At 50.0% G+C, this 19,871-nt stretch overlaps 1 protein-coding gene across 2 annotated transcripts in view; it reads left to right on the top strand.

Annotated features, from left to right (window-relative positions):
* The first annotated feature begins 5,107 nt into the window (after positions 1-5,107).
* Positions 5,108-19,871, top strand: part of LOC122389384 — an 80,282-nt gene continuing 65,518 nt past the window's right edge. Inside the window, exons 1-2 of one of the 2 annotated variants that reach the window (XM_043381318.1) lie at positions 5,108-6,006; positions 19,083-19,181. In XM_043381318.1, coding sequence (XP_043237253.1) covers positions 5,959-6,006; positions 19,083-19,181 — 147 coding nt within the window. In that variant the 5' untranslated portion in view covers positions 5,108-5,958. The remainder of the gene's footprint in view (positions 6,007-19,082; positions 19,182-19,871) is intronic. The other variant, XM_043381319.1, reaches the window with a different exon arrangement.

The raw sequence follows: 19,871 nt of genomic DNA on the forward strand, positions 1-19,871 counted from the left end.
TGCAATACAGCAGGAGGTGTAACACTGGACCATCATGGAGACTGTCATACAGCATGAGAGTGTAACATCAGACCGTCATGGAGACTGCAATACAGCAGGAGGGTGTAACACTAGAACATCATGGAGACTGCAATTATTCACAAAAGACCAGCACCAGCGTCGCTTGTTTGTTTGTTTGTTTGTTTTGTTGGGTTAGGCCCTTTCGGTCCAGTAAGACCATTTCAGAGCCGGGAGGATGATAGGATATAGGGGGAGACATTGGTCTGGGCAGGCACCCTAGTGAGTCGCCGGGGCTGAGCCCGTCCGAAGACAGGCCACCCAGCCCCAAGGCACTCACTGCACCCGGGTACGGGGTGCGCCCCCTCGGGAGCAGCGGTGCCGCTCCAAGGGAGCAGCCCGCATGAGATAAAGTTGCCTGTCCAGCCCGGAAGGGGGTGGCGGTGTGGAGGAGAAGGATTTCAGTATCCTGAGGATAGAAGCATGGAACGGTGCAGCGTCGCTTGGAAGCTAAGCCATTTCGTATTGCTGATGTCGGTCTATGTAGTGAGTTATTCTGACGATTTTGTGTAACGTGTCATTTCTATAAATTTTCAGTTTGGTTAATGTTTTCTTCCTCTAGTTTTTCCGCCATCCATGCATCGTATTGCTCGCTACAAGCACGATAATGGCACTTGCTGAACGTCACGTTCCCTTGAGCTGCAGTTGCCGGCTATATCTAAGAACTCAACAGCGGGCACCATATTTAGATATCAAAGATATAAATCATGCTTCCACTGCATGGATGGTGCTGTGAGAGGTGCTTCTCGAGTAATTGACAGTGGCGCCATCTGCAGCTCCAGCCACCCTCACCTAACCAAACCGACATAGTAGTGCTAGTATCAGTGCCACCACCTCTGCGGTGGAAGCTCGTACGTTAGGTTCCGGCCTTGGTCGGTGGGTGGCGCTGGTGTTCTGGGCGGCTGCTGTCCTCTGACAGCCGTCAACACAGAAAACTGATCAACGATTTTGAAAGATGGTCTGACTGCCCTGTTTCAGTACATTGCTCGAAATTGACCATCGCAAAAGGGCCGTGGAGTTAAAGGAAAATAAGTTCAGATGAGGTGGTTACCAGTTGATGCATGCGGGTCAGCCCGGCTCAAAAGGCGAGGCGTCGAGTTTTACCGCTTAATCCGTGGAAGAGGTGGGCCACCAGATTTTATTAATATGTCTAACAATACCGAACAAGAGGTGGGAAGCTAAATATATTTTTTTTTTAAAGTTGTTCTTGGCTACCACTATGGTTATACCGGTGAGGTGAGTTCCATCACGGGATAAGGGCCACTAACTCAAAGAGGAACGGGACGAGAATCGAAACGTTCCTGAAATGGACAAGAAAATGTAGGAAACCAATGGCTCTAGGAAGCTGGGGACTTATAAAGGGATACTCGTCTATGGATATTGTCACATTTTTACTTTGAGCCTGACAATTGTCCTATTTACCTGCTTTTATTACGCTCGCGTGCTCCTTATAATGCGCCACATTTCATATCTGGGTTCAAATAGCCAGTAATAAGCTAAGTCAATTGAATTACACTCATCTGTTGTTTGCAACAAACAAACAATAGCGCAACGCTTTCCAGTAATAATTAATTACCGCCTGTCACGCTCCTTCAAACATAATGCCTTCATTTGGTATGCCGCCACGCCACATTCGATGTGTCGCTATAGCGCGCTACGGCAAACATGTTCCATTCACTCATGGCACGCGTGTCGTAATGGTATGACCGCGGGGCCACGCACTCTACACGGGCGACCTCGCGTTCCCGTCCCCATTGTCTTGGGCCGGAGCGGAGAGGTGACCTCAATGACCCCGTGACCGAACGGGACGGCCGGACTCGGCTGGGAACACAGAGGTCTTGTCCAGGGACAGTCCGATGAGAAATCGATAGAGGGGAGAGAATGTGGGTGAAATGCTCGTGGATGTAACATAAACTGGTTTTACGATGGATATTGTTTGGGTGAACTGATCATATTTCAGAGCTGTGAGAGAGTGAGTACAGGATCCGAAGTAAAAAGTTCCTAACCAAGATCTCTCCTTAACCAAATCGGGCGTCAGATGACAAACAAAGACGTTTTGCGTGTCAACACCACGGTGACGGCTCGTCTGCCCCCATCTACACCCATGTATCTTAGCTTGGACAATGGAGCCGGGGCCGGTGGTCCGTCCAGGGGTCCGGCGTCTCGCCTTTCTGACTGTCGTATCGCGGGTCATCGCATCATACCAGGTCAGTGGACTATCGTGGCCATCGAGCGCGGACGCTGCGGTATGGCGACACTACCCACCCGGGACAGTCGCTAGACGGCAGGAGCGGCAGTCGCCAGGCGAGGGAGCCCGAGGCGATGGTCGTCTGGCTTGGTTTATACCTTTTCTCGGTCGCAGGATCACTATTTATCACTTCATCACGACTATTTTTAACCTTCCGGCGAGCAGTCACGACTGTCACAACTATCCATTCATGATCTGAACGGCCGACCGGGCTCATATACTTCAGGAAGATCCTTAGATGGGTCCACGGAGGCCTCCTGTAGGGGTGGAGGCCTTTGAACGTCGCGGTGCCGCACGCCCACCTCCACAACCTCCGCCTCCGCGCACTATATCGGGAGCAGAAAATACGTGCTGCCGCACCGCAGACCTTGATGTCACGGTGATATATAGATGCCAAGCGACGCGGTGTGGTGTTACGGAGTCTGCGCCGCTCGTTTCTCATGTCGCCGGTCGGCCGGTTCGACTGAGACCTAGTGTGAACGGTCACCTGGGGGTGACTGGGCCCGGAAGCCAACCGTCCTGACCTTGTGCCCGCTCCTGCCACTTACCAGGTCTGCCCCCTGACGTGACAGCGATCATGCGGGGAGCACTGCACCCCCGCGCGGAGGGCACATCAAACACACTGACGACCGGGGACGCTGCGTGTCGGGACCACCAAGGGCGCGTGCCGGGGCTCGTTTAGGGCCGCCCGCAGGCACCGAGTGCCTCTATCGCTCTGATTAGTGATGGCGTATTTGGAGCGGCGACCTATATTTTGACAGTCGCGCCGGCCCGCCGTCAGTCCGTCCGATCGTAATCGTTTCACTTTCGTCTGAGTTCGCGTGTCGACTGATGTGGTGGCCCGAGAGTAATAAGCTCGAGTCATGACTTGCGTCGGATGTTTTTACCAAACATAGGCAACGGGTTCAGACCATATTGGCTATTCCACGCTGTTCGTGTGATAAAATGGTGTTGTCAGACGAAAGACAGATGAAGGGGTAATTCGACTTTGGAAACCTTGGCCAGCGTCTAGCTAAGTTTTAGAGAATATCTTCTTCAAACATGATCAGCCAAGCCTTATTCAACTGGCCACGCGTTATGTTTTCCAATGGCAAAATCGAAGACACCGTGCATATATCTCTACCACGCGTCAACATTAGGCACTGATATATTTGACCATCTCGTGAAGGCCGAAAACGCTTTACTGATCTGGTTCGACACATATCTTCAGGCTACTTACCAAGCTTTGAAGCTCACCGTTCGCTGCAAGGTCGGTAATGCTGAGTCATGTGCGATCTCTTCGATCGGCAAGTAACGCCCTGTCGGTCGGTCCCACGGATCTAACTTATGATTTCATGCAACAAGACAGCTCTATTAAATGCCAGCTTATTGATAAACTTATTTATATGCTCCAGCATTTTGAATCATTGCTGTGCGATTTTGTCGCCACCTTTTGTTCTGCTCTGCCAATCAGACCTTCCGCACCGGTCGCTATCTCCACACCCGTTCATTTATGCTCGGCTCACGTGCCGGGCTGGGTGGGACTGGGTCCGCGCGGCCGGCCAGCAATGCCGTCTGAACGAGGTCACTCAAGCAGCCACCACCGACAGCACGGGACAGCATGGAGGTCAGACAGCCTCCAGACACCACCACGTCTCAGCTTCACTGTCCACAGTGTCACTGGAAGGTTTTGTTGGAAAGCTGTGTGAAAGCGAGCATACGAATGTTTTGGATGCCTGGAGAGGTGATAGGTAATAATAGATTCTGGATTCCGCTGTCTCCTCATTTCAGCATATCAATTTTACAGTCGGATTTTGGACTATCGCGCCCGGAAACAGATTGAGGGCAGCCCGTGGGCAGTGATCTCCAATCTCACTTGTCGATCATCAACTTCCATTTGTCAGACAAATTTGCCGTTGATCTCACTTATTGTAGGCATAAATTAAGATCTTTGGGCAGGTTACCCAGAAACGATGGGCAGTCCTATGTGGGAGTGCCCTTCATTTTCTCCAATAATGTCTTACTACAGTTACGTCGCAGAAAACATAGGTCATTGGGTGTTGTGACTTGAAATGCTTGCGTATGTACCAACTATATGTGTACATATGTGTATCTTGCCAAGCGTAGTGGATAAGAATGATCCTCTAAGCTTTTCATAGCCACCGTTCAGGCCGATGTTGTTCACAGTTAATTGTTCATAATTTTCAACTCTATAATACTGAGGAAAATGACAATTTTATGTGATGTTATTTTTTGTTAATAGCTATAAAATCGAAACTATAATGACTGAAGTGCCATGTGCGCTGCAACCAGCGTTCTCAGAGGCCTGTCGGCGACCATGCGATTATACGGGCGCGGAGTGCATTATGCCATGCTACGCCCACATCATTATAATGCCACTAATGAGCGCTAATACGCGAGCCATTGTGCGAGCCGCTAATGCGTGACCCATACCTGTGGTCACAGCCTGCCCTCGGCAGAAATTTCAGCATTTGCATGTCAATGAGGATAGGCGGAGAGGGCAGCCTCCAGGGGACAGCGCTGCACCCCTGCAGGCCCGGCCAAATCGTCCCGGAGCCCTGCGGACCACGGCGCCACCCAAACTATTTACCCGGCGTAATCGGACGGTGTGAACCCCGCATTAGCCGCTCTAAAGCGCCGTCACCGTTCGGCAAGGGGTTATTCCGGCAGGCCCACCCACAGCTTTCGGCGTCACCACATCTGATTGGGGTCAGACTAGATGGCAAGGTCACAAAGCGGCCGCGGCGCATGCGCGTAGCGATCGCCTGCTGGCCGGCCAGTCGGCGCGGCACGGCATCGGAAGGGAATAGAGAAATCGACTGCCGTAGCCCGTGGACGGTCGGCGCTGTGCGGCGTGGTTCGGCGCTGTGCGGCAAGGTCTGGCGCTGTGCGGCGTGGGGTGGTGCAGGCCACCGCGGCTTGGAGCCGGCTGGTCAGTGGAGATCTGGCCGGCTCGGCGGCGGACGGTCCCGGTGAGCGCTGAGCGGCGGGCACGTGGGGCGCTCAGCAGTGCTGAAATCGCAGACCGGTGTGCGAGAAACTGGTCTGGGAGAGACGATCCGAGTGCTGTGCGGGTTTTGTTTGGGAGGACGGACGACATTGCGAGCGAGTAATGTGACTGAGCCGCTTTTATGATCGTGGTGACTGGGACATTTGTGCGTAAAGTGACTGCGCGCTTGCGAGAGTGGGGATCTAGCTGCCGATGAGGCATAGTGACTGAAGTTCTGAGAGCGTATTGACTGAAACGCAGGGAGCCATAAGACTGACCAGCGCGGTGCAGCTGCAGCGACCATCGTATCTACAATCGGGCGCCGCGCCGTGCGCTGCGGAGTCACGCAAACCACGATCAGCTGAGGTCGTGACTGTTGCTCCTATCGTGGTTCACCGCTGGCGTAGATTTGGCGAGCTGGAACCACCGAACGGCAGCTGGGTTGCAGTGGCACACAGCTGTGAATCCAGCGGTCAGTAGCTGAGATCAGACAGTGCAGTGAACAAGGCACAAGCCTTGTCGGGTACCTACTTGACTTCGGTAGCAACCGAAGTATCGGTGCTAGTTCCTTCAGCTCGGTGGTAGCTGAGCTGAAAGGAGCTCGAGTTACATTGCGCTTAGTGATTGGATGTGTCTCTTCCGTTACTGACGTCTGCTGCTCACAATGAGTGTCCAGATCTACATCAAGACGACGGACCCCGCTCCTCCACCGGTGAGTTCCAGCGAACTTCGTCCCGCGACTTGTGCGAAATTCCTCCATCGGCGCCCAGTCTCGTGTCGATCCCACGAAGTAGCCATGAATGGGGCGCACGTGTCTGCGAATTGTCCCCACGACACGCCGATTAAATATGACACATTTCAATGGTGAAATTCATAATCTTGATCAGTTTGTGGCAAACAATCTAGCGAGCGTGAGTGGAGAAAGTGTCAAACATAGGTAGTCAAACAAATACAGCTTCGATCTATCACGTTTCTATGGAATTTATAAAGCTGAGTGAAACGTGTTCAGCGTCTTACTATCAAAGGATCGGGCACAAAGTTTCCTCAGTAGCGCCTACTGTCGTGCTTTTACTGTGTTGGCGTTGTGGCCTGATGGTTCATTCATTTGATATGGTCGTATGGAAATGTTTTTATTTATTAACATTTATAGCTGTATTTATTAACAGCTAACCCTATCAGCTCTCAATCTTCGATGTGTAGTTTGCTAAAAGCTAGAAATATGTGTAAGCATTCACATTGATAATTCTTTCCTTATATCGCCTTTTTGACCTGGCCTCCGTCCTTCATTTTTCGGTACAAGACGTTTCAGTCTTGTCGTCTCGTGCAGTCGTCTCCAACCCGTATTCCCAACCCCCATTCCAGCCCAGCCCTCACCACGCACTCACTCCGTCCGACCGTCTCTACGCCTCCGCCAAAGTCGGTCGGTGGGTCGGCGCGGTGCGGTGGTCGCCACCCGCTGCGCCCGGCCCTGCAGTTGAGCGGTGTTGGTCGCTGCAGGCCACCCGAGCTCAGCGGGCCAGGCCGGCAAGCGGAGAACGCTAACGGTCAAACGCCGCCGCTCATACTCGCTCACGTGTCGAGCGCTGACCGCTCTCGTTTCTCCACGGAGGGACGCGGCGACAACGGCGTGGAATCACGTGCAGTGCGCGCAGGAGTATGCGAGATGTTCAAAACATTTGTCGCGTTTCTCCCGGAGCGCGGCTGTAAAGGCAGCACGTGGGCGTTTACACGCACGTGAAGGAGTCCTGATACGGTGGGAACAGGCGGAGCTCGCGTACGGCACAGTCGTGCATGCATAATATATCGACTGTGGCACGTGAATGACCGACAAGCCACCAACAGGCTTGGGTGCGTCCGGATTGATTTCTTTCCAAATCGCCATGGGTGATATTATCTCGTATTCTGGAAAACTATTCCGCCTCATTTATACGATATCACCGTATCTGTCATTAGCTGATATCGTTTAGCATATCGGAATGGATTAGCTCCATATAGGTGAATTATATTAGCTTTATCGGATTCTTTTTTGCGTCTCTCCGCTCGATATTTAGGTCTCTGGACAGGTGGGGTCGCTCGGCTCCAGTGAGTCGCCGCGAGATCTCCCGATAGCAGGAGGGTTGGAATCGTTAAACCTTTCGGTGAACCGTTCCCAACCAGGGCAGGGTTGAGACTCTTTTCATGCCTCTCGCTCCTCTCATTCCCATGGGTTTGGTGTCCCATATCCGAAAAGAAAGAAATTGAAGGAAAAGATATGTAGAAACAAGCACTAACTGTGATGCAAATGGTGGTGAGTTTCAGTGCAATGCCAGCAGTCGTGATTCGTGAGCTTGCTGTCTTACTTATGAGAGCCCATCGGTGTCTTTTTCTGCCATTGAACGCCCATTTCGTAAAAATATCACTCAAAAATGCCACAAACTTCTGGATTTTCTCCGGTTTGATGTTGATAAACAGCCGTTGCATATCACATTACATGTAAATAGTTTCAGCAGACTTATCGAAAGATCTTTTCAATGTCATTAATTACACCAGCCCCGACAAATTGCGCTTATTATTCAGATTACAGCCCTTATCTCTGAGTGATTTCAACTGGGGCTCATTTCACTTTGTTTTCTCCCATTAGGTCGGTCCCATTTTTCAGCCGCCTCGCTGCGCGATCACGCAGGTCACTATGGACCTCCAGCCGCGGCACGGGGCCGCGATCTCCGGCTAGACGCCGTTTTCCGGCCGTGTTTTTCTATTGTTTGGCGCCGCCCGGCCGGCCAGCCTGTTGTTCCGGCCGCGTCTGTCTGGGTAAGCGGGCCAAGGCTCGCGGCAGCTCGTGATAGCACTGCCGGCCGGCTGTGCCGGCGGCCTCGCCCATCTCTCTCCTCCCTCTGCCCTCCCCGCTCCTCTCCCCGCTCCTCCCCCGCTGAACGACCGAGAGGGACGGTATACGTCGGACGTGACCGCCCGTCCGAAATGGCCGCCCGCGACTGTCCGCCGGCCAAGGCCAGTGCCGGGTAAAAGTGCGAGCTTGCAGTACCGCCACGGCGCTCTGAGAGAGCTCTCTAAGCTGCTGATCCGGCAGGCTCAGCCTGCCCAGGCGACACTAGCCGGCTTTTCTGCACTGTGGCTGGCTTGAGACCGAGATTAAAACGACAGGGACATAGCGCCTCGAGGCTACAGCTGACCACAGCCTGGCAGCGCGACTGACTGCCTTTCGTCACATCTGCTCCATCATTTCGATAGAGAAAATGTTCTCTTGCTTCACACTCATCCATTGCTGCTCCTAGCTGAGGCCACCGAACTACCATCGCTTGTTTGTCGACTGTTTGGTCCACCGATGTCACTTTAATAACCGCGACACTCTAATAGCCCAGTCCGGTACCGTTTTGCTCAATCGTGTAACCACGTCTAATTGCACTTAATCGCGCAATAGCCTGGGGAATCGCGCCACTCTCGTCTTTTCCAGACTAATCGCAATGGACTCCAACGGTGTCCAGCTAGCCCTTCACGGTTCAGCTTGGTCTTTCCGACCTGTCTGACCGTGCCTGACCTTGCCTGACCCTCATCTGACCTCGTCTGACACCCAACTGACCTCGTCTGACCTCATCTGACCTGGTCTGTGCAGTCTGGCACCCGTCTGTCCTGAAGTGTTGACACGTCAGAGGCTCTCTCGGAAGTGGTCTGCGCCGTTCCTTCCCGAAGTGTGGACCGTGGTGATACAGCTATTGGAAACGAGCTGGCTTTCCATGGGCAGTTGAGACTGAACAGGGCTGGGCTAATCTGTGAGAAGTGAGGCTCGGAAGTGAATGAGTCGGGCATTTTGGGGTAGGCTGATAGCTTCAACAGGTGGCCTCTTTGAGTTGTAACCAAACGCGTTTCAGATGTCATCATGCATATTGTCATATGAAGGGTTATAGCAGAAACATTCCGTTATGTTCAGAAACTCGCCGAAAGATCTGGCTTGGATCTGTTGTAGTTAGATCTTATGTCCGTTAGCTTTGCTACCAAACATCAACTCCAAAGCTTTTCAGCAAATGAGGACGCCAATCAAACAGCTTTTTAATGTTTTGGTCTCGACTGGAAAGCCCTGCCTACCACCTGAAGACCCGAGGCGACTCGTATACAGTCACTGGGACGTCAGCTGGTGGTGACGGTGAGATTGCCTCCGTCGTCGTGACACAGTTCTGTGCCGGCTGGCACTGCCGCCGGCTCTGCCCGTCGTCCAGAGACCGTACCGTCCGCCCACAGTCAACTGATGAGTGTTTACCGGCCGCGAGCAGTGAGTGTGCGCCCGCCGAGCGCTCCTCAATGGTAATGCTTACTCTCTCCGCTCTCAGCACCGCTAGCCTGAAGGAGGGTCTCCTTTCAGGCGTTCTCTCAGGCTTTCCTTTTCAAGGGTCCCACAAGGACCGCACGCAAGTTGCACGTCCCATTTCTGTTGTCTGACGTAGCTAGAACAGCATTCACTTTCGCGACCTTTGTTCCGGCTGTTATTTTGTTGGTGGCATGAAGAAGTGTGTTATGATTTTGCCATCCCTCCTCTGTGTGCGATTGTGGTACGGGTCAAATGTGTCCCATAATGGGAAAATAATCACTTGACCCTGGCGCTCATTAGAAAGAACTTGTCGCCAAACGATACCTGCGATTATCTGTGACCGAGAAGCCTTGAAAAGCAGACACAAGGCCCTCCAAGCAACTACTCAGCATATCACAGCCAAGGGGACCATTTTATATGAGGCCAAATTGATTTCCGACCCAATTTATTGGGGTCGAGCTGGGGCCGGCGGCGTGACTCCAGCCCTGACATCGGGCTGCGAGCCGAGGCGTCGGCACGGCTCCGATGACGGCGGGGGCGGGGGCGGCGGCAGTTCCGGTCCCCCTGCCGCCCACCCGCCAAATCACCAACCACTATGGGATATACGGCATCACGCATTGTAGCTGCGAGCACGCCTGTTTGGCGCGCACGTGGCAAAAAGCAGCGCAGTTCCTGGGTGCCGCCGTGAGCGCCCGACGGCGGAGTCACGGCCAAAGGCACTCACCCGATCCAGTCACGTCTGGTGTGGCCCGTCACGACTCACCCCTCCGACCCCTCTCCCCTCCCGTCCCCCTCCCTGAGGCACGACCCGCCCTCGTTGGGGCACGATCATGCCAAACAGCCTGTGGAAGACGCCCGTCAGCCGTCAGAGCAGACTCGCCGACCCCTTTATACCTTGGCCAATCAACTGAACACCGCCTCCTCCAATGAAGTGAGTTGGGGAGTGCGACGCATCATAAGTAAATATCCCGGGGGCCGTTTGAGGAACTCCGCCCGCGGGCCCAGCGACTGGTCATTACGGGATGGGCGCGCGGGCCGCCCGCGCTATCTCCATTTCGCGGCTGTCGGCGCCGCTGAGACCTGGTGGGCGTCTAATCGTTCCCCGACCGGCCTGACTGACGTCTACTGATGGACCGAGACGGCTCACAGCGGGAGATTCCTGCACACAGTGGGGGTACGCAAGTATTTACCAGACAACTAGTGCGAGGCGAAAGTCATTAACGGTGTGAGGCTAATTTTAACAAGAAATATAAAGGTCATGTTAAGCTCGGAATGAGACGTAAGTTGTGGAAAAGAGCTTCTTTTTGTCCTAGTGCACAATACAGCGGGCATCGGGAAAGTTATAAATCATGAAACCTGAAGAACGGTCTGAGGGCCGTCGAAAAAACGTGCAGTGTCATCCACCGATATCAGGCGGTGTCGTCACCAATTAATGTCACTGGTGCTGGGGAAGCTCATTGAACGATCTGAAAAGTATTTTGGCGATAACTGTCCCTTTCCTTTTACCCATGACGTCAGCTGTTATAGTGCGAAACAAAGGTTTTTGAGATTGCGAACGACAGACTGATAAAATTGAAATTGAACATAACGAAGTCGTGGGACACTTGCAAATGGTGAAACACCATTGCATGGATCTGATAAAAAGAATGGATCTAGTCGATTGCCGGCTCTAGTTGACTCCATACATGGTCATAAGACAATGCAGCGGAAATGACGTTGTTTGGATCAATGTGAAATATACCTACTTCCCATACACGTTTGCTGTTTCCAATGTTTTCGTAACGCCTCCTGCACAGATATTGCCGCTTGCATGATTATCTTTATATTGCATGCGATTGAGTAGATAATCACATCCGTGCGTGATTGTGAACATTTCAGACCACTTTGTGCACGTGTGCGTGAGCACGGTCTCTCCTCACCCCATCTCTGGGCTGAACAAGTGCCGACAATCGCCCGTTCAACCTCCAACTCTCTGAACAATGGCTGCATGAGTGCGCTCCGGCACCATTGTCTGGCCCCTTGTTCCTGAGTTGCGTGATACATGCAGGGACTGGTGCGAGGGGTGTTAACTATCTACACGCGTCGTGTTATCGTGTTCGGTGCGCTACCGACTCCGTGGTGGCCGATAAAGGCCCATGTGAGCAGAAGTGACCGTCTTGGTTACCTGAGTGGGTCACTTCTGGCATCGCTCACTGGCCGTGGTGGAGTGATATGGGCCTCACGGCACGTCTAGCTGTGTTGACTCTAGCCGGCACGCAGCTGAGTCAACTGAAGGAATCATGAAGCCAAACCGTGCGAGTCATTGCAATGGAGCTCTTGGCTCAAGGATAATACACACTCGAGGCGCATGATTTATGCATCGCCCTTTCAATCCTTCGACGTCGAGTCACGAACGTGCAAACGGGTTGCATAGATAGATCCGATGATCGAATGCATATTTTCAAAGATCGCCTATTAAATCGATTTTCCTACGTGCCCTACTGAAGTTGAGTGACACTTGGTTGCACCCGTACTGCCAGATGGCACTTTTGACAGTCTAATGGGACACGGATTTCCCATGGTGCCATGTATATTCAACTTCAATCCATTTACTGCACATAGCCTGTGTTAGGCCGGTTCTGACTAGCCATATTGCTAGTCAGAACTGCTATCCAGCATGTATACGGCGCTCCGTTAGAACTTGTCAACTCATTGTTGTTACTGTGATGACTGCAGTCATCCAACCATAAACAATTAGCATGCACAGAGTGCCGACCTGACCGCATTGTTTGACGTCGCCGGCGCACCGGCGCTTTCATGAGCGTGAGCAATGTTAGCCGGCACATTAGTGTCAAAGGTCGCGACGGGGCAGAATAACCATACGCCGCGACCGGTACCGACTCTAAATAGCTCCGTTAGCGCTTCCAGGTCCGGTGCTACATCCTTCAGAACAGTGCCAGGGCCGCGGCCGGCCGGACAGAGCGCCGCCCGCCCGACTGGCCGGGCGGAGCGGATGTCATGGGCGGCTCATGGGCAGCGTGGGCGGCTCGTGAACGGCCTGGGCTGCTCGAGAAGACTCTCAGCGGCAGCACGCGCTTTGGCGTTTTGAGAGGCATCTCTGGGCAGCCTTGGTTCTTGGCGACTCTTGCCGGCCTTTTGGCAGCACTGGACAGTGGTCATCCTGGACAGCGTGAACGACTCTCGGTGCTGTGGGTGGTTTTGGACGTGTTCTCAGTTATAGGCGTCTCGAAGAGTTTCTGAACTATCTATATCACTTTGAGCAACTTTGGATATTTCGGCTGGACGGACGGCACTGGAACAACTATGAGACCATGTTGCGCTGACTCTTAACACTCTGGACAACTATTGTAGATTCCTTTTTCACTTCTGTGGACTGTTCTGGACGATATTGAAATTGGACTTGTCTAGGTGGTACGGGTGACTTGATCTGGGCACCCTGGATGATTCTGGCGACTCTATAGGGGCGTTTCTGGGCGTCTCTGGTCGACGTGGGCGTCTCCGGCTGCTGACATTGGACAGAGACGGGCGGCCGTCTGAGACCGGGCGGAACTCCAAACGCCCTCCATAGTGCGCCGCCGCCACTCGGCGTTATACCGGTGCACAATACCTCAGCGCCGACGGTAGTGACTGGCCAGAGGAGAGTCGATTTTGATTCATCACGCTGTTCAAGGCCAAAGGGTGGGACCTAGAGACTCGCCGTATAAGGGTGACCGGGTAGTTAAAATCTCACACTGTATAAGGCGGTCAGAGAGCATGGTGTTTACCGTGACTGATCACTGACGCACGAGGCAGCTATTTTAGATAAGGCGAAGTTGTGTCGCGGTCACTGCGCCGCTGTGAAGGCTTCACTCTTATCCTTGTAACAGTAGACCGTCTAAAGAATGAATAATGCATTGGCCAGTCACTAAACATTTTCGAAAACGGTGGAGCTATCCAGTTTCATAGCCAATATCGGTTTATCATCGAGTACAAGGTCAAGAATCCGGCATATCAGCATATCCAAATGCCACGCAAGCCACGGAAAATCATTGATCCATCAGAGCCTCCTCCGCAGTCCGCCTCCGCAGTCCGCAGTCCGTATCACAGTCCGCCTCCGCTTTCGTCCCGCCTCTGACGTGCGGGTTGTTTTGTCGCCTTTGCGTTGCGCCTCGCGACATCGATTGCAATGACTCACGTTTTCGGTGTGACAGGTCGTAGAAAGGCCTCCAGCGCTGACAGGGAGTTTGTTGAACACACAGAGTGGCTCCATGGCGCGGTGGTGAAGTCCTCTAGTTGGGATACGGTACACATGGATTGTGTGTTTTTCACGAAATGTGTGGACAGTAAGTGAGCCGTCAGCACAGCTGAGGGGAGCAGTAGGTATAAAGTGGCTGTCTGGCTGGTATTGGACCTTGTGCGACGGGTGTCATGGCTACTGGAATATGCAGGGGTGTTGACTGAATGTTATGGCTGTCGAGTAGGTACGTACAGCTGTGTGGAATTGCTATTTGTTTGGAAGACTGTTGCTTGTTAGACGCACAGCATGTGTGTCACCTAAGAAAAAAAGTGGTTTCGCTGTTATCGATCCACGATGTTCATGACCTACGAGGGATCTGTACAGGCACAGACTTCTCTATGTATAGAGAAGTCTGTGGTACAGGTGTTCAGCAACACATGCTTGTGCCATATTACTGCTGTGTTGTTCAGCTTTGGACTTGGTCGGTTACAGAGAACATGTGTAATTCAGAAGGCCTTTACCTGCAGCTGGGGGCGTGTCGTCATGTTCACTGGTTGATATAACGTTGCAAGAACATGGACTTGCTGCCACAAACATGAATGCTATTGGTGAACCTTTCAATCACATAACCTCTTTACTCCGGTCGTTTTGTTACTCGATATTTCAATTAAACCAGACCGTGAATGGCGCCAATAAACTATTACGCTCGCTGTCAAGTTCTATTTTAGGGCCTTGGTTCTACTGAGCTTCCACTCAATGATCCCAGTCAGGCTCACGTGCACTGAAACTGTCAGACGTGCTCACGCCTAGCTGATCTTCTGGGCACACTCCCGCATATCAATACATCATGTCCAGACCACAAATGGCGCACATGTCGATTCCATCTGCAGTAAGAACGGGGAGTTCTATCCAGGCGGTGCCAATACGGATAAGCAGACGTTAATGATTGTCCATGCTGCACTTTATAAAATGATGGAAGAGTTGGATATAACGGACACGTTCTTTGACAGGTGTTCAGAGAAAAATTGTTCGTGAGATGTACGTGGTTCTGACGGCTGCCCTTCGTAAGTCGTAAAGTTCAATGCTAAACTTGCATAAACATGACCAATAGTCTGCCATGCAAGATCGGTTTTGCTGAGTGAATATGGCCACTTCAGGCGACCATTCCGTTTGATGTATCCAGTTATATCATTCAATGGTGGCCGTGACTCCTGGTGAAAGCTCGCTTCAAGTCAGACAATGCACGTTTTTCGTATTAATTAACATTAATGAATTTCAATTCTGGCGCCGTTTTATGACACCGTGCTGTTGATTTGCAATGCATGACTTCCGCTGAGGCTGAGCTGATCACTTGGGGTCACTGGTGCAGTATGCAGTGCAACATCTTGGACCTCCGGACTGCGGCAGAGTTTCGGCATTGGCATTGGCTCGTGACCGAAGTAACGGTCCAATAGTCGTTCTTTGCACGAGTCATTGGTGGCAGCTGAATCCGGTGGCTGTTCCAGAGACGATGGTTCAGAGGTGTCCCGTAGAGATACTCGGTTTCACCTATACATGCGGCACACGATTTATGCCTGTCCGAGCGCTGGCCGTTGGAAGCGGGAGAGGGTGGCCAATAAAAACGGATTAGTAGGTGACTTTTTGTTAACTTTTTTTGGTTCGTGGCGCTCGGATTAGGTGCTTATGTTTGTGTCGTGGTGGTGTGATCTGGAGTCAATCGTTAGTATCTGGCTGTTGGTATTTGATGACGCATTTCATAAACAGGTCCAACGGATCTTTTTAAGCATGTTTGCTTAATTTATTTTACTATGTTTTACGAATTGTTGACAAGCTTAAATCAAGTTATGTTCAACTTCACATGATAATCACCGCACCTAAGCATATGCAGATCAGTCCAAAGCAAGGCAATATTTTTAACACGCAAGCTTGATGTACGAAATGCACACTATATGATTTATGCTTTGTGTAGTTCGAGCACGCTACGTCTTGCTATTATTATACTTGGAGCTCTGCTATAGGGCGCGGACTATTCTGAAAACGGACTGGCCTTAGTTTACATACGGAGCGAACCCGACCACGCAGTGACCACCACCGCAGTACCGCACCACATGAAATAATAACTCATTACACTTTCAGCATGCTTTAAATGCAAAACTCACAAAGTTCTATCGACAGTTTCTATATAGAAATCATATTTAGTTCAAGTTTCTATACCTTATAATATGAAATGGTCAACTTAAGAAAAACTGATAGAAATCTGTTGTCCTAAGAAAAACATAAAATGCGTCATTTCAACTATGCTTTACTTGCGAAAACTGTTGGTGCGAAAACTTGCTGGTTCTGTTGGTGAGGTTGGCATGTTACGAAAAGTAAATATGATTTTACTGAGCTTGTCTTCAAAACTTAAAGGGAGATAATGAGCTTTCTTTTTTCTTAAATAAAAATTACTCGACATCTATACTATTTCTACTGTAGTTTCTATAAAATATGAAAATTTCCTAGCACATTTTCGTATGTGAAAAAGGTTTTTATTTTTGCAAAAAAGAAGCAGTACTTGTAACACCCACCGAAATGCGTTGTCCTTCTCTATAAAAAAGTCGCAGTATATGGCGCTTTTGTTTCAAACAGCGACGCTTGGGTTTTTGTTTATGTTATCGCCTTGTCGTTGCTTGGTTGTAAGGATTCTAATTTGAATTAGAGTTAATTCGGTTTATAATTAATTAGATTCTAATTCGGGGGTACATAGTGCCTACTCTTCTTTGTTTCCAAGTATTATTTTGCGCCACAAATGAACGGCATGCGCCAGAAACGCAGCCAAATCTTGCGATTGCGACTACGAAATTCATTATTTTGGCCTCAGAGCCTGAAGCGAAAAATACAAGCATATTTATTTCAAAAAGACTTCAGGTTTGTCGAACGGTGTTATGAGAATTTTGATAACACTACTGCATAAGTTTTTCAGTGATGCCGCAAAAGTGTTGTATCTATCTTCTTTTATTGTGCAGTCGGCGGGACCGATTCAAAATTGAGTCGTTGCTACTAAAATAGCAGCATATGGCCTCAGATGATGAACAGGAAAAATAGTTGCGTAAATTTAGACATAAACCACCCCCAAACCATGAATATCTTTTGAAGGCACTATAGACGACCATTAACTAACTAGATGTGATGAAGATCAAATGTAAGGAATACGCTCATTTTACAAAATTACATGCAAGTACCAAAAAGTGATGTGAGTACTTATTCAACGGTCATTTTCAGCGCTCCCCGCTAACGTGACTTCAAGTTGAGATATTTGCGGCAAGGTACCGCATTGAGCAAAATGGTTTTAATTTACATTATAACTTGTTGTGTTTTGTCAGAAAATGGTCCTAACTCAGATTTTGTGGAAAAAGGTCATTATCTCCCTTTAAGAATTAAAATATTGCCAAAATGAGATGATTTGCAATAGAAAAAACGCATTTTTACCAAATATCTAATATCAGTAGGCAAATGCTACACTCCATTGCAGTATGAAGGTAGAGACTTTCTATAAAAGTCGTTTTGAACTTTTTTTAACACTAGTCGAAGCCGCCGTATGATGCAATGGATTCGTTTTTGAAGAGGCTGACGACACAAAACACAATGACGCTTCAGTATGCTCTTGAGACTGCGGGGGTTTACCCTTCTACCATGGTGATAGTTCAAATTAGGTTATCAAATTGGCGAAAAGTTTGCATATTCACAAGCGTCCGGCGCTGACATCGCCAAGCAAGGATATATTTTCATCTGAATATGATTTGAGCTAGGCGCCGACCAGGCCAGACGCAGCTGACGCCGACCGTCGCAGAGAAAATCAATGTTTCTTTTCTGACCCAGATCAAACAGTCAGATGCAAACACAAAAATTAAAAGAACGTTATGTTATTGTTTGACTATGACTAAGTAATATTTTTCAATCGATCTTCTAAGAAAGTGTAACAAACCCTTTACATAACCACCTCTGCCCAATTGCGTTTTTTGCTCGTTGTTCCTCCCCCCGTTGCCCCCTTAACCCGCGCCCCGTAGGGCTACCGGCGGACCCTACCACCCGTAGGGGGGGGGGGGGCCGTTTCGGCCCCCCCCCCTAAGATCTCGGAAAGTTACCGGCCGATTTTCAAAATTCAAACAACGTTCGATATCCCCACCCGGGAACTACCTTGTGACCAAATTTCATTGACCTAGGTCAAACCGATGACGTCACAGGTCAGGTCAAAGGTCAGATTTTCACCGTTCACAGGCAATTCAAGAAATGTGCTGTGAAAGCGAGTAAATTGGTAATTTATTGAAAACCATCGATGGTACATTGTTCGTCAAACACATACTTTGCTATCTGAGGTCACTGATACCAGGTCAGGTCACAGCGAGGTCAGGTCACCGGGGGTCACAATATGAATGTGTCGTGTGATACATGTTTTATGGTCCATTTTACATGACAAATGCGATTATGTGGGTTAGGCAGCCTTTGGGGCCAGCCTAGGTCACGTTTTTGTGAAGGTCAGGTCAAGGTCAGGTCAAAAAAGGTCAAATTTCAAAGTTGATATTTTTGCATAAAATGGGTATCGATTCGATGCAACTCGTCATGGGGAGTCTAATGGTGGTCTTCGTTTTGCTCTAAGAGTTCTAGAATTGCCAAAAATTGAGTTTGAAAATTTGAAGTCATCATTTCTGAACAGTTTTTTCGCTATAACTTGGCCAAAAAACGAGGTATCGATTTGAAATTTGGTATGTAGATAGAAGACGGTAGGCACTATCACATTTATTCCGGTTTTTTTCGAAACTCAAAAAACTTTTTGGATTTTTGGCGAATATATGCAAAAAAGTGCTTTTTTGATTTTTGGGGGTCAAAACTCAAAAATTTCAAAAATTTGAGATAGTAGTTTTGTAGCCCTGTCTATTCTACACCTTTTATGTCTTGATCATTTTTCTGTATCTTCAAAGCTGTAGTCCTGCCAGGTCTTCTCACGAAGGTCTTTTTTCGGTCGAAAATGACAGAACATGACGTCACTCTGACGTCATTTGTGGCCAACCTATCATAGCCTCTGGAAAAAATGTTTGGTCACAATGTGTAAAATTGATGCCCAGAGGGGTCCTGAAAGTTTGGTGACGATATCTCCAGCCGTTTAGGAGATATCGACCGAAAAGGACAGGGGGGGGGGGCGTTTCGGCCCCCCCTACGGGGCGCGGGTTAATCAGCTGACGTGATCGATCAGCTGACGTGATCAATCAGCTGACATGCAGTGTTCTGTTCACAGGGAGTGTCGGCATCAGCCCTGACGGCGGAGGGACGGGAACACCTGATGTGGTGCACAGATGACGAGTTTGACCGCTCACTGGAGCAGCTATCGCAGAGGGTAAGTGAATTTGACAGGTCGCTTAAGTAGCTAGCGCAGAGGGTAATTGAATTTGACCGGTCGCTGGAATGGCTACCATACAGGGTAAGTGAATTCGAATGGTCACTGGAGCAGCTATCCCAGAGGGTAAGTGAATTTAACCGGTCACCTGAGTGGCTATTGCAGAGGGTAATTGAATTGGACCGGTCAAATGAGCGGCTATCGCAGAGGGTAAGTGAGTTTGACCGGTGATTGAGCGGCTCTCACAGAGGGTGAGTGAGTTTAACCGGCCACTGGAGCGGCTCTCCGCTCTTACATGACCAGTCACTGCGGCGGATCTCGCAGAGGGTAAGTGGATTTGACCGGTCATTAGGGCATAGGAAATGTTCGACGAGGCGACAGATCGTTTGAGCATGAGTACTTTCTATTCCGCTGCACATACAATAGTTGATTAGTTTGCTTGCTCTTACAGATATCTCTATCGTCGAGTCTCGAATGCAACCGGTCATTTTAGCAACACATGTATTACGCTTCCGGTGTCACAAGTGCAAACACATAACTAGAACATAATTTGTAGCGGCCAAGAATTAGTAGAAATTGAAAAGGTTTTACCAACACTTCTCCATGATTTTCTACATTGTACTTGTCCGTCCAGGTGAATGCATGGATCGTTATTAGGTGTGCATGTTCACCTCGCAGTAAATTTGTACC

This window comes from Amphibalanus amphitrite, unplaced genomic scaffold (assembly GCF_019059575.1).
Source record: "Amphibalanus amphitrite isolate SeventyFive unplaced genomic scaffold, NRLGWU_Aamphi_draft 000356F_arrow, whole genome shotgun sequence".
NCBI lineage: Eukaryota > Metazoa > Arthropoda > Thecostraca > Balanomorpha > Balanidae > Amphibalanus > Amphibalanus amphitrite.